The sequence below is a fragment of the Leptopilina heterotoma genome, unplaced genomic scaffold, assembly GCF_015476425.1.
Source record: "Leptopilina heterotoma isolate Lh14 unplaced genomic scaffold, ASM1547642v1 Lhet_245, whole genome shotgun sequence".
Lineage (NCBI taxonomy): Eukaryota > Metazoa > Arthropoda > Insecta > Hymenoptera > Figitidae > Leptopilina > Leptopilina heterotoma.
Genome location: NW_025110961.1, coordinates 61,745 through 75,205, shown reverse-complemented (window position 1 = coordinate 75,205; position 13,461 = coordinate 61,745). Strand labels below are relative to the sequence as shown.

General features: G+C 27.2%; 1 protein-coding gene across 1 annotated transcript; it reads right to left on the bottom strand.

Annotated features, from left to right (window-relative positions):
* Positions 1–519: 519 nt before the first annotated feature.
* LOC122503129 lies at positions 520–1,747 on the bottom strand. The gene is made up of 3 exons (XM_043613566.1): positions 1,406–1,747; positions 893–972; positions 520–736 (listed from the first exon to the last, which is right to left on the bottom strand). Exons 1-3 carry the CDS (start codon positions 1,517–1,519, stop codon positions 520–522), a joined length of 411 nt encoding a protein of 136 aa, XP_043469501.1. The 5' UTR covers positions 1,520–1,747.
* Between the last annotated feature and the right edge of the window lie 11,714 nt (positions 1,748–13,461).

Sequence of the window (13,461 nt, the reverse complement as noted above, 5' to 3'; positions counted from 1 at the left end):
ACTTACCTTGAATGAAATGTGAATTAGTAGTCATGTTAAATAATGTTTTTTTTAAATTTAAGTAGATTTGTTATTATTATTATTTATCTATAATTTGTAGTATAAATTTTTTTTAATATAAATAGATTTTTCTTTTAATTTTTTCTAATTTAAAAAGGATTAAGATCACGCATAATATTAAATTGGGTAAATGGAAAACAAAAATTTTGAAACATTAAGAAAAAGATGATTTAAAACAAATTATCAGATTTATCTGTAAAAATTATAAATAACAAAAGTTATTTAGAAATTTTACATATAAATTCTAATTATTTGTTGAATTATTATCATCATCTTTTTCTGATAAAATTTTTTGTTACAATTTGTTTTTTTTTTTTTGCACAATTTTACAATTTTTGCACAATTTTACAATTTTTGACATTTTTTAATTTGTAAAAAGAAATTTTTTTTTAAGATCAAACATTTAATGAAATTTTTTTAAAAGAAAGACATAATGCCAACTAATAAGAATTAATTTTTTCAAAACTGTAAACGCCGCCGACAAAGACTAATTTTGCAGTTATGTCTGCAAGTACAGTGACAACATTTACTGTTGATCCTTCTGCATGAAAGCATTTCAGTGGCATGGTACACCTCAATAGCGTTAAGACACAGCGTCATCAGCGAATCATAGGTAACTTCTAGGACCCACTCTATGGGTACAGATATCTCGTAGTTAATCATGACGTACTCCATGCTGTAAATATAAAAAAACAGATCTAAGACAAAAATTATATTTTTTCTTTAATTTCATAAAAAAAAATCATTTTTACACTAATCTTTTAAAAAATAATTATTTTTTAAAAGATTAGTGTAAAAATGAATTGAAAAAATATTTTAATTTAAAACTTACTCTGTATCATGGAGAGGACTGTAATTAATTGGTTCGTCTCCAGCCATCTTCTTCTTCTTTTTTTCTTTTTCTTGTTGTACCTAAGCATAAAAAATTTATTGAAAAATACAATTCAATTTTAAATTACTTTTCCTTTATGATTATTCTTGCGTCACACAGTTATAGAGAAAACACTATTTTGACAATTAAGTACTTAAATTATAGCAAAAAAATTCATATCTCACTATTTTGATAAATTTGTTTGAGATTGATATTAGCTGATCTCACCTTTGTACTTTTGTAAAAGAGATGAATATTCTTCATTTATGTACAAAAATACAAAGGTGATATCAGCAAAACATCAATCTATCTAAAAAGTAGTAAAACATCTTTAATTTTTTTGTAATACTTTAAGTATTTAGTTGTAAAGCAAATAGATTTTTCTATAACACAGAATCAAGTATAATCAAAATTTTTTTTTTTTTAGAAAAAGTAATTAAATTGGATTGTATTTTAATAAATTTTTATGCTTACTGGAATAAGTTTTGTATCTTCTTCTTCTTCTTCTTCTTCTTCTCCTTCTTCTTCTTCTTCTTTTTCGCTTTTCACCACCACCACAGACACCAACACTGATAAATTCCTAAGCATAAGATTTGTTAAAAAAATACAATTCAACTTTATTTATTGTTTCTAAAATAATTAATATTATGTCACAGTTATATGTAAACAATTAAAACTAAATTTATTCATTGAATATTTAAAATTGGTCGAAAGCAACATCGACTCTGCGCATTCAAATATGCACCTTTCTTGGTGAGCTCTATTTAAAAGCGCAGAGTCGATGCTGCAGACAAACAATTTATAAAAAAATTATTTTTAATTGTTTCCGTATTAATGAGGCACACTATTAATTATTGTTGAATATCACTAAATTAATTTAACCGAATTCTTAACTAATCTTATGCTTACACTTTACTTTTGAGACTTTTTTCTTCTTCTTCCTACAAGATCTTCCTTCAAACTGGAGTACCAAAATGAGAGAAGTAGGGCTCATTTGACTAAGTGGGGATTATACCCCCAAAAAAGCTTTTGTATTGTTTCAATCTTTGATGAATGAAAACCAAGTCGAGAAAATTCTACGTAGAATTTCACAGAAATATATTGAAGAAGTAGGGATTGTAATTAACGCTTTAAAGTTATGGGAATTGTGTGAGTTTTAATCAAATTTTGATGGAAATTTAGAGAATGCTTATAGTCATTAAATGTTATTGTTTTTAGTGTACTTTTTTTTACACCTTTAGCTTTCTTATTTTCCGAATTCAATTGAAAAATTTTAAATGCATACAATTTTGAACGTAAACCTATAAATTCTTCAATAATTTTTCCACAACATTCATCTTTCATTAAACCTAAAACTTTTTTATTACAGAGTGGTAGACCGTAAACATTATTTGGTGGATAGTCAGAGGTGTCAAATTTCTCAATATTTTGCTTCATACATTGATAGAAATCAGGAACTTGAATTTCATATATCAAACTGTCAGTATCAGTGTAAAGCAATTTTACCTTATCACCAAAATTTTTTTTATGTAATTATAATGAAAATCGTATGTAATAATTTTTGAAATATCTAAAACAGTTAAACCTGCATATATTGGTTTATTAAACGTAATTTTCAATTTATTCATTTCAATAATAACCATATCTTCATCAAATACGGTGCAACTATGAAAATTTGGTTTACCAATGAGTGATCTCGCACCATAACGCCCTTCCCATTTTGTAACCAAACGAACATCTTCATATTTTCGAACATTTTCCATAGTTTTACCAAAAACTGAATTATTCATTAATTTATAAAAATTTTTTTCAAACTCGTTAGTGGATTTTTTTCTCATTTCAGTGTTTAAATCAATGTAACTCTTTAACCAAGGCTTTTGTTTAAATTGAAGAACTCTATGAATTTTTACTAATTTCATACCTAAATCCAAGTATAATTTTAAATTTCTATAGTGTAAAATGTACTGCTTTTTATGATGAAGAGTTGTCATTAATTTCGGAATTTTACACTTTGAATTGGGTGGTACAAAGTGTTGTGGACAAAGAGGTAAATCCTTATGTAAATCATGTAATTCAACAGGATATTCTAAATCAACTTCAAGAATATATCCAATTAATGACTCATCAGATATATTTTTAAAATCGATTTTTGAAAAATCCTGTACCCATATAAATTCTTTATAAGGTAAAAATTCACTCATAGCTGCACCGTATTGATTACACAGGCCTGCATCATTTCGGGATAATGAATGCGACTAGGTGTTTCCGAAGGCAAATTTTGCTCTGAACATGAATCCGAGGTCCAAAATGCTCCATCACGTCAAGTTTTTGAAAAAAATGGGGTTGAAACCCCTAAAACAGCGTTTTTGGCACTTTTTGAAAAATTGTGGGGCAAAATCCTGACGTGATAAAAATTTCGCTATTATCAGAAATTAAAGCTTAATTCATGCCCTTTTAAATGAGCCCTTAGCCGATTAATATCCTTCAACCCTTAAAGCAGGGGGTGTGTTTTTGTCCAGGGGTGCGAAAACTTTAAAATACTGTACAAAAAAAATTATTTAAGGGATTTTTTAGGGGTTGTGAATGGAGAAAAATTTTGAAGCTAAAGGTTTAAGTACACGGCTACCCCTAAAAAAACCTTAAATAATTTTCTTTGTATATGTATTTTAAAGTTTTTGCACCCTTGGACAAAAACACACCCCCTGCTTTAAGGGTTGAAGGATATTAATCGGCTGAGGGCTCATTTGAAAGGGCATGAATTAAGCTTTAATTTCTGATAAAAGCGAAATTTTTATCACGTCAGGATTTTGCCCCACAATTTTTCAAAAAGTGACAAAAACGCTGTTTTTAGGGGGTTTCAACCCCATTTTTGTCAAAAACTTGACGTGATGGACCATTTTGGACCTCGGATTTGTGTTCAGGGCAAAATTTGCCTTCGGAAACACTTTGTCGCATTCATTATACCAAAAAAAAGTTTTATTTTGCAGGCCTGTGTTATTAATATCAAAGTACATAATGTATTTTTCTGGTAAATTTTTATCATATTTTTCCCCCATATACCTGTTGTTAGCTTTTGAATATCTATTTGAACATTGTGATACTCCACCCCTAATTCCAGATTCAATAAATAGCAACATTTCAGGATCTGTTAATAGTTCAAGTTTTATATCTGTCAATTTTAACATGGTGACAAAAGCAAGTCCCGGTGCAGTGTAGTAATGCAAAGGATCTAATTTATAAGTGGAAATGCATGTTTTTCTAAAATTTTCAAAAATATCGGCAAGAAGAAATGACTGTTTCGGAGGAAGACATTCTTCATCCAATCGTGCCCATGAATCAATGTATTCGTATGGGAATACACCTTTTCTTATTAACAATTTAAATTGTGCATCGTCTGTACAATGCTTTTTTGTAATTTCTTTTTCATTGTCAGTTAAATAGGATGCTAATTTCTCTAAACTACTTGCCATAAAACGAAACGAGTCAATAAATCGATATTTAATTTTAGTCTTATCCACATCTTTTGTGAATGAAAGGTATTTTTCTTTATTTATAGGCAATAAACTGATATTTCCATCAAAACCAGTTGCAAGAGCTCTTATAAAAAAATGTGAATCATAACCTGATAAATTGTGAAAAACAACGGGAATAATGTGAGAATATTTAAAACTTACATTGCAGCCTTGATGAGCAGGACCGCGATATCTGCCTGTAAAATGACAATGATCATGATGTTTAATGTCATTTATTTCAAATGGTTTTTCGCAAATGTGACATAATTTAGCAGTTTCAAAGTCTTGCATTTGTTGTTGGGTCAATTGCTCCATTGGGACAATATTTGAAAAAAATACTCTATTTATATTACTCGCCATATTCTGTAATTCATTAATAAACCACTGTATACAGTCCTTACCACGATAAAGATTTGTATGTGAGAGTGACTCATCAAAGCTGCACTGCATGGTATAAGCTACGCTTGTAGGCACGTGCCTTTGAACGTTGCATGTGTTTTCGTCTGTCTCTGCAATAGGCTCTAAAAGGCATTCTGTATCGGCATATATTACGAACGGAACCTTATCTTTAAAACGATAATTTTTAAATTGGACAGTATTATTATTCTCATCGGGTAAAATTACTTTACACTTATTCGTATTCTCACACGCTGATCTATGTCTTGTATATGAGTTATTGTCAAAAAAACGACAAAGGCAGCGATCACATAATAACAAACTTTGTTTCTTTTTAGTTACCTGTGATCTTACTAAGCGGGAAAGATTCTTTATTAAAGCAAAATGGTATATTAGTTTCAAATTATCATTTTCGTTTTCATTAATTTTATTAGTCTCTATCATTAGTAAATTTACTACAGGATTATTTTCTTTTTCTTTACTTACATAAATAGGAACAATATCAGTATATTTATGTTTTTTATCAAAGTCATCTAATCCATAAATATTTATTTTTAAATTATTATTATTATTATTATTATTTCTACCAATACACAATCTCTGACTTTATTTTTATACCAATCATCTAAATCTGTTGTTGGAAAAATAATTGAATTTCTCGTACTAAAATACTTTATTTCATTAATCATTTCCCCTTGTTTTAAAGTTTCAAATCTACCGTAAAAAATAACGTTTACTTTCAAATTTGCATGCTCTGTTAAACTTTCTTTTACATTATTAATCGTTAATAATTTTGAATCCTCTAAAAAATTATTTAAATCTTTATGTCTTAAATTCACTATCGAACCTGTTTTCACACGACCATCAAAAGTATTTTCCAAGTTTTCCCACCTGATTCGATTATTCTCTTCTTGATTTCCAGCTGATAAACGACCACCACTTTTTATATACAAATGGTGAAATTTCTGTTGAAATGACTTTAACAGTGCTAACGATGCAATGACACTTCGTTTCTCATTTACTGACAAATTTTCTCTATTATCACACAAATATTTCTTAACTTTATAAATACTTCTTTTATTTAATTTAATTAATTTTTTACATTCACTTAGACATGGGCCCTCTTCTCTCAATATAATAAGACGATAAGCTTCTTTAGCACAAGTCACAAAAGTTTTAAATCGATTTGATTCCATCTTTTTATTTTAATACAAATTCAACTAGTTAAGTTGATGTCTTAAATATAAATGAGATTTTGGCAATAGTTTTGCACGTCTTTATACTACTTTAAAAAAATGCTTCTTTTTCACACAAAGGACACGTGACTATACGAATTTTTTTCTACTTATACTAACATCATAATTTGAATGTTTTATGAAAAAAGCTATAAAAATTTATTACCCATGACAGAAAATATTTATCAGAATTATTTTCAAACCGAAATTTTCACCAAACATAACACCCTCCCTCTTCTCCTTTCAATCAAGGCAAATATCACGTCTAAACTTTAAAAAAAATGTTGACATCGTAAAATAAACACATGTCACATAAAAATAGGTCATAAAAATTGGTCATAAATTACTGCAACACTCCGCCCCCTCCCAAACAACAGAAACAAGTGTTTCCAAATACACACACATTTTTTTAACATTGACCCCCCCCCCTCCCCATACTCTAAATTTTGACCCATATCCCGAAATCTGACCCCCGCCCCACTCTAAACCACCACCTACAATCAAGGTTCTCATCCCACTTCAAGGCCTTCTCATAGGCCCACACGTGCTCACACAGACACGCACTCACACGTACACACATCTCACACCGACACGCACTAATACCAGTTGGTCCAGAAGCCCCCCTGTATATCTACTATCAAAAACTTAGATTTCAAATAACTAATTATTATATTTTCAAAATTATTATAGCAAGCAATAAAAGGAACTTTATGTTCATTAACTTTAAATTTTTATCTCTTTAATCTATATTAATAAAATCAGACTTTTGTCTGTACATTGCACGAAATTAATTTTTTCTAGCATAATTTATTTATTTGAACAACGGAGAATCCAAAAATGGTAATAGAAAATTTCCTGTGTGTATGTATGTATGTATGTATGCATGTATGTATGTATGTCCGCAAAATTTTGTTCGCGTATAACTTGAAAACGTTTTGACCGATTGAAGTAAAATTTGGCAATCTTTTAGGTATTGGTCTGACTTAAAATATTAGCTATATTTGATGAAAAAATATTGAGATGAACAAAAGTTATAAATTTTTCAAAAAATTAAAAAAAAATTTTTTTTTATTTTTGCAGATTGGCATAAATTTTTTAATTTATTAATAATATAAATGATTTTAAAGATATATAACAATAAATTGAATTAAAAAATAATATTAATATGAAAAAAATTATGAATTTTCCAAAAAATTCGAAATTTTTTTTTTAATTTTGCCAGATTGCTGTAAATTAATCAGTTATGACTTTTGTAAAATATATATAAACAATTAATTTACAGATTTTAAACTTATTTGTTAGAATGGGAGGTATTCAATTTTTTCAAAAAATTAAAAAAATGGAAAATTTCCAAATTTTATATTTTTTAATGTATATCTTTTAAACTTTTTGTAATTAAATATTGCATGTTATTTAGTCATATTTTAGCATAACTTTGAAAAAAAAACTGTCCTATAACTATAAGATGAAAGTATGTATAAAAATGTTTTTAATCAAAAAATTGAAAAATTATAATTGAGAGTAATTGTACTATCAAGATTAATTCAGTAGTATTTTTGGGGTCTCTGATAAACTTTTGACGTCAAAATAATGGAATTTAGATTTATTTGTTTATTTAATTAATAAAAAATTTTCAATTGCAAAAACTTCGAAAATATTAAAAATGGAGATTTTTTATGATAAAATTGATACTGCAGGAATTCAAGAATACCTGTGATACGATACTTGCATTATGATACTGGGAAAAAACTTAGATAGTAAAAAGTTATGTTATTTTAACTCTAGATTTAACTTTTAGGGATGTTTTGAGCATTGTAAAGGCAAAAGTTAAACAGGGTGTCTATTATTATTTTTGTTTAACAAACTATCCGGTTTTCCCAGCTTTGTCCAAATTTTTCCAGGTGTATCTATTCTCATCAAATATAAATCTTGATAAGTATTAACAATAAATAAAACTACAAATAGCTACAAAAATTCACTTATTTTATGAAAATACTCTTCGACGGGTTTTTGTTTTTACTAATACTTTTAACAGGGGTTCTACCAACTGGAAAAACGGAAAATATGCAGGAATTTAATTTAATTGGGAAAAAATGTGAATTCAGCCTGCAATATAGGTCTTATTTTAGATTTTAGCAAAAACTGGTGGAAATTTTCGATTAACTTATAATACAATAATTAAATTTCTACAAATAATTGACAAACATTGTTCTCTGCATTTTAATTAATTAAAAACAAATTATTTGATGATAAAAAGTCAATCACTGATTTAAAATATGTAGTTATATTTTTCTAATGAAATAGTTAATGGTAGCTAATTATTATTTTTTCCGGTCAAATTAAATTCCCCTCTATTTTCCATTTTTCGAGACTGGTAGACACACTATTGAATGTATTTGTAGAAACTAAAACCTGTCGTAGACGGGTACGACAGCTAGTTAAAAATATGAATCTAATAATTGACTACATTTTAATGTTAAAGTTAAGGGTTATACATACAATACATTATATCATACAAATCTATAAAAAGAAATAATATTGAAAATTCAAAAGTAAAGAAAATGGAAGTTTGCTAAAAAAAATTTTTCTTTTTTTAAAGTTGAAATGATTCACATTAATCTTTGAAATGTATAAAGTTTAAAATTACAGATTTTTGATATGCAAACGTGCATTTAAAGCCATGTTTGAGCTTTCAATGGCAGCTACAGTTTAATCAACAAAATTATAATTTCAAGAATAGTCAAATTTGTCTTTGTCTGATCTATTAAAGGGTTTAATTCTTTTTTAAATTCTTGAATTTATGATTTTCAAAATTTTTTGATATGGTCCACTTTCCACAATTGTTGTTGAAAGTTAAATCTGAAATTGTAAGCGCAATAAGTAGCGCTATCAAATAATTAATTAATCAAAATTGAAAAACATACTTTAGGATATTCATCGGAAATATCATTATTATGTCAATTATATGAATGAATCTTGTGAACGTTAAAGCAAGTATAAAATAAATAAATATCAGGTCTAACATGAAAATCTTAAATTTCAGAATACACAAATATTTTCCTGGATATCGAAATTCATTATAGCAATAAAAAAAATTAATTAAACGTAAACTATCAATTTTAACGATAAGTAATTAAAACTCGAATTAAAATATAAAGAAAATAATTAATTAAATTGAAACGTTGAAATTGATCGTTTAATTACATTAATTTTTGAATAAATAAGCACATTGTTGATAATTCAGTTTGTAAAAGGAAATTTTACTTAAACTGTGCCCTGTTTAACTATAATTATAAACAAATAACTTCAATGCTTTCATAAAAACAATTGGTATAATTAAAGACAGTTTAAATAATGCCTGTAAAAAAAGGGTAACATGTCTCAATTCTAAAATATTAAAAATGTTTTCAGCGCATCAATCGAAGCAAATATCTATGTTCTCCGCATATGTCCATTTAAAAAAATCTGATTTATACGATACAATTAAATCAAGAAAATTTCAATTTCTAAAAGACAGTATTTTGTGTGTCATCTAAACAATTGAAGAGTAAAATTAAAAGAAAAATTTTTTAAAAAAATAATATTCTGTACTATTAATACATTTAACCGAAATATCATCGTTATATGAAATATGCGAGTGAATCGAGTGCAAAATTGAGAACTTTCAAAATAGCAAAGCTTAATCCTACCGACTTGACGTGCAAAACTATAGTTGAGAAGTAAATTGAATAAAAAAAAATTTTTCTTTGATCTATGACAAACATTTCGAAACTTATGTTTACTAAATTCATATATATATAAAATGTATGTTTATAAAAACATAAAATATATGTTTTACGTAGTTTCTGTCTTATCTTTTGAGCAAAAAGTTCTTGGGGACAAAAACAGAAAATTTCCATGGTGGATTGTTACATACAAGGTACTTAACAGGTACTATTTTATTATTATTTTTCTTTTTAATAAAGCTACAAAAGATAAGACAGAATTTATAAAACATAAACTCCTATATCCTTAATATGAAACGAGTAGATATGCAAATTAGGTAAAAAGAGACATTCTTATTTATATTGCCTTTAGAGAAAGAAAGAAAGGTAGCCGTTACCAGAGCCGGCGTTACTGGCGCCGTTACCCAGACGTTACCTTTTGTGTTTCAATTATAAAAGTATATATATGTATATATATTGACTTTTATCTATAGTTTTCCTTGCGATGAAGGAAGAAAGAAAATATTATTACCTGGGTTCTCTGAGTTAATCCTCATTTTCAAAGGCTATTGTTCAAGGGTTCGTATTGTTTGTGGCAATCTTTCGTACGGTATAATACAGGTCTAATATATATAAATAATATATTGGCCTCTACGTGTCTTCAACGAAAATTAAATTAAAAAATCTTTATAATTCACAGGTGAATTCACTCACTATATGTGAGTGAATATAAAGTTAAATAAGTGAATTATTTGTGAATACTTCGTGAATTAGTAAATAGTGATTTTGTGAATAGTAAGTATAATAGGATAAAAACAAAGCAGGAAATTGGTTAAATTGGATAAAAGGCAAAATTGGAAATTGGTTATATTGGATAAAAAAGGTGGAAATTGGTTAAATTGGATAAAAGACAAAATTGGAAATTGGTTATATTGAATAAACAAAGCTGGAAATTGGTTAAATTGGATAAAAGGAAAAATTGGAAATTGTTTATATTGAATAAAAACAAAGGTGGAAATTGGTTAAATTTAATAAAAGGAAAAATTAGTTATATTGGATAAAAGGCAAAATTGGAAATTAGTTATATTGAATAAAAAGAAAGCTGGAAATTGGTTAAATTGCATAAAAGGAAAAATTGTAAATTGGTTATATATTGGATAAGAGACAAAATTGGAAATTAGTTAAATTGGATGAAAGACAAAATTGGACATTGATTATATTGGATAGAAGGAAAAATTTGAAAGTTTTGAATAAGGAGAAAATTGTAAATTTATTGTTATTTTCTATAAGAGGCAAAATTTGTTAAAATTGGATAAAAGGAAATTATAAAATTTATAATTAAATGTATAAAACTTGATGTTAAAATTCTAATGTAATATTACAATTTTTGAAATTTTAATTCCTTGATATAAGTAAATTTTATAAAATAAAAAAAAATGTCTAACAAAGGATATTGCATCAACAACACTTAAACAAAGTAGGGCTGAAATTCAAAAAAGTTATCGTTAGAGGCAAAAATTAAAACGTACAATTAAATTATTTAGGTGAAAAACATACTTCAACTAAGAAAAAACTTCAAGTCGAATCCAAAATAGAATATGCTGAGAACCTTATAATTAAAAATAAAAATAGTGTTACAAGTTCTTTGTTAAAAACAAAGAATACTGAATGTCAAAGAAATTATTGTGAAGGAGTATTAAAGCATCAAATTCAAAATGAGTTGAATGTTGAAAATTATCTAGGTCCGATGAATTATTACTGCACACATTGTCAAGCTAAACATTTTAAAGATGAAAAAGTTGCTGGTAAAAAAGTTATTTTTAATGACTGCTGTAGTCATGGAGGTATTGTGTTAACTTCAATACAATATCCAGATAAATTAAGGCTTTTGTTAGAAGAGTTTCATAAAAAATCAGGTCATTTTTAAAAGAATATAAGGCTGTATAATAATTCTTTTTCTTTTGCATCTTTAAATGCTAATGTAATTAATTTTAATGGCAGAAGAAGAGGACCAATCTATTACAAAATTCAAGGTCAAATTTACTATCAAATTAATAGTTCTTTATATCCGGATAAAGGTGAGGATCCATGTTTTAGTCAATTATTTATTTATGACCCTGAGGAATCAATTAGATGCAGATTAAAGAGTAACGGAAATTTGTACGAATACGTTTTAAAATCTATAGAAAATATTATGAGAAATTCTAATGCATACACAAAATCTTACATGATGATGTCAGAGGTAATTCAAATAGAAGCTGAATTAGGAAGACAAAAAAATGAAGGAATTCCTGAGTTACAACTATTGTTCACGTTGAAAAAAGGCTTTGATAAAATTAGATACAATTTTCAAAGTTTTAATGAAGTTGCTGCAATTTTTAATACAAACTCTAAAGGAGAAACACCAAAATCTTATGTAACGGTTTATAATAAATCTACAAATGAATTGAAATTGGTTAGTAATTTAGATCCGAATGTTGAACCATGGATTTATCCCATATGTTATCCACTTGGAAATAAGGGTTATAATATTAATATGATTCGTAGTGATAGTGATTACAGAAGTAGAAATCATACTATTTCTAGATCTGCCTACATTAAATACAATATTTCTGTAAGAGATGAAGAATTTAATCAAATAGGTGGTTGACAATTATGTAAAAATAGAAAAAGATAGATTAAGATTTTGTGCAAATAATCAAGCTCAAGTGAGAAGTGAAAGATATAAAGGACTGATGGATTATTTACACAATCATGTGTTGGAAAATGATGTACACGTGTGAAAAACGCTTATATTGCCTTCTACTTTTATAGGATCACCTCGAAATATGATGCAACAATATCAGGATTCGATGGCTATTGTTGCTCGTCATGGTAGAACAGATTTATTTATCATAATGACGTGTAATCCGAATTGGAAAGAGATACAGGAAAATTTATTCCTCTATCAAACTGATGCTGATAGACCTGATATAGTAACTAGGATTTTCGCATTAAAAGTAAAAAAGATCTACTTAAACTTATTGTTGATAATAAATTATTTGGAGAAGTCAAATCTTATGTTTATGTTATTGAATTTCAAAAGCAAGGATTGCCACACATTCATTTGTTAGTTATATTGAAAAAAAATTCTAAAATATTAACAGTTGAAAGTGTTGATCGTTATATTTCTGCAGAAATTCCTGATGAAAATATCAATCCTATTTTACATAAAATAATAATGCAAAATAATATTCACGGACCTTGTGGAGATTGGTGTTTAATTGATGGGAAATGTTCAAAAAAATTTCCAAAAATTTTCCAAGAAGAAAGTACAATTGAAGAAAATTGCTATGTTCATTGTCGTCGAAAAAATAATAATAAAGCGTATAGACGACCAAATGGATTTATTGTTGATATTTCTAATGTTGTTCCGTATTGTCCTAAACTTTCAGAAATATTTAATTGACATATTAATGTAGAAATAGTTTTGAGTATCAAGTCTGTTAAATATTTTTAAAAATATATTCTCAAAGGGCATGATGATGCATCTATTGTTATCACAAATGCGAATGGTGAGGCAACTGTTAATCATAATGAAATACATCATAATGAAGAAAATAGATATGTTGGTCCAGTTGAGGCAGTTTGGAGAATTCTAAGTAAACCTTTAGAGAAAAAGAGTCATAGCGTTAATCGCTTAC

Bases quoted from the DNA above. Each gene is read 5' to 3' on its own strand.
- LOC122503129 (XM_043613566.1), bottom strand. From the start codon at position 1,519: ATGCTTAGGAATTTATCAGTGTTGGTGTCTGTGGTGGTGGTGAAAAGC. The intron at 973-1,405 runs GTAAGCATAAAA...TTTTATGCTTAG, and splicing joins AAGATACAAAACTTATTCCA to GTACAACAAGAAAAAGAAAA. The intron at 737-892 runs GTAAGTTTTAAA...TTATATTTACAG, and splicing joins AGTCCTCTCCATGATACAGA to CATGGAGTACGTCATGATTA.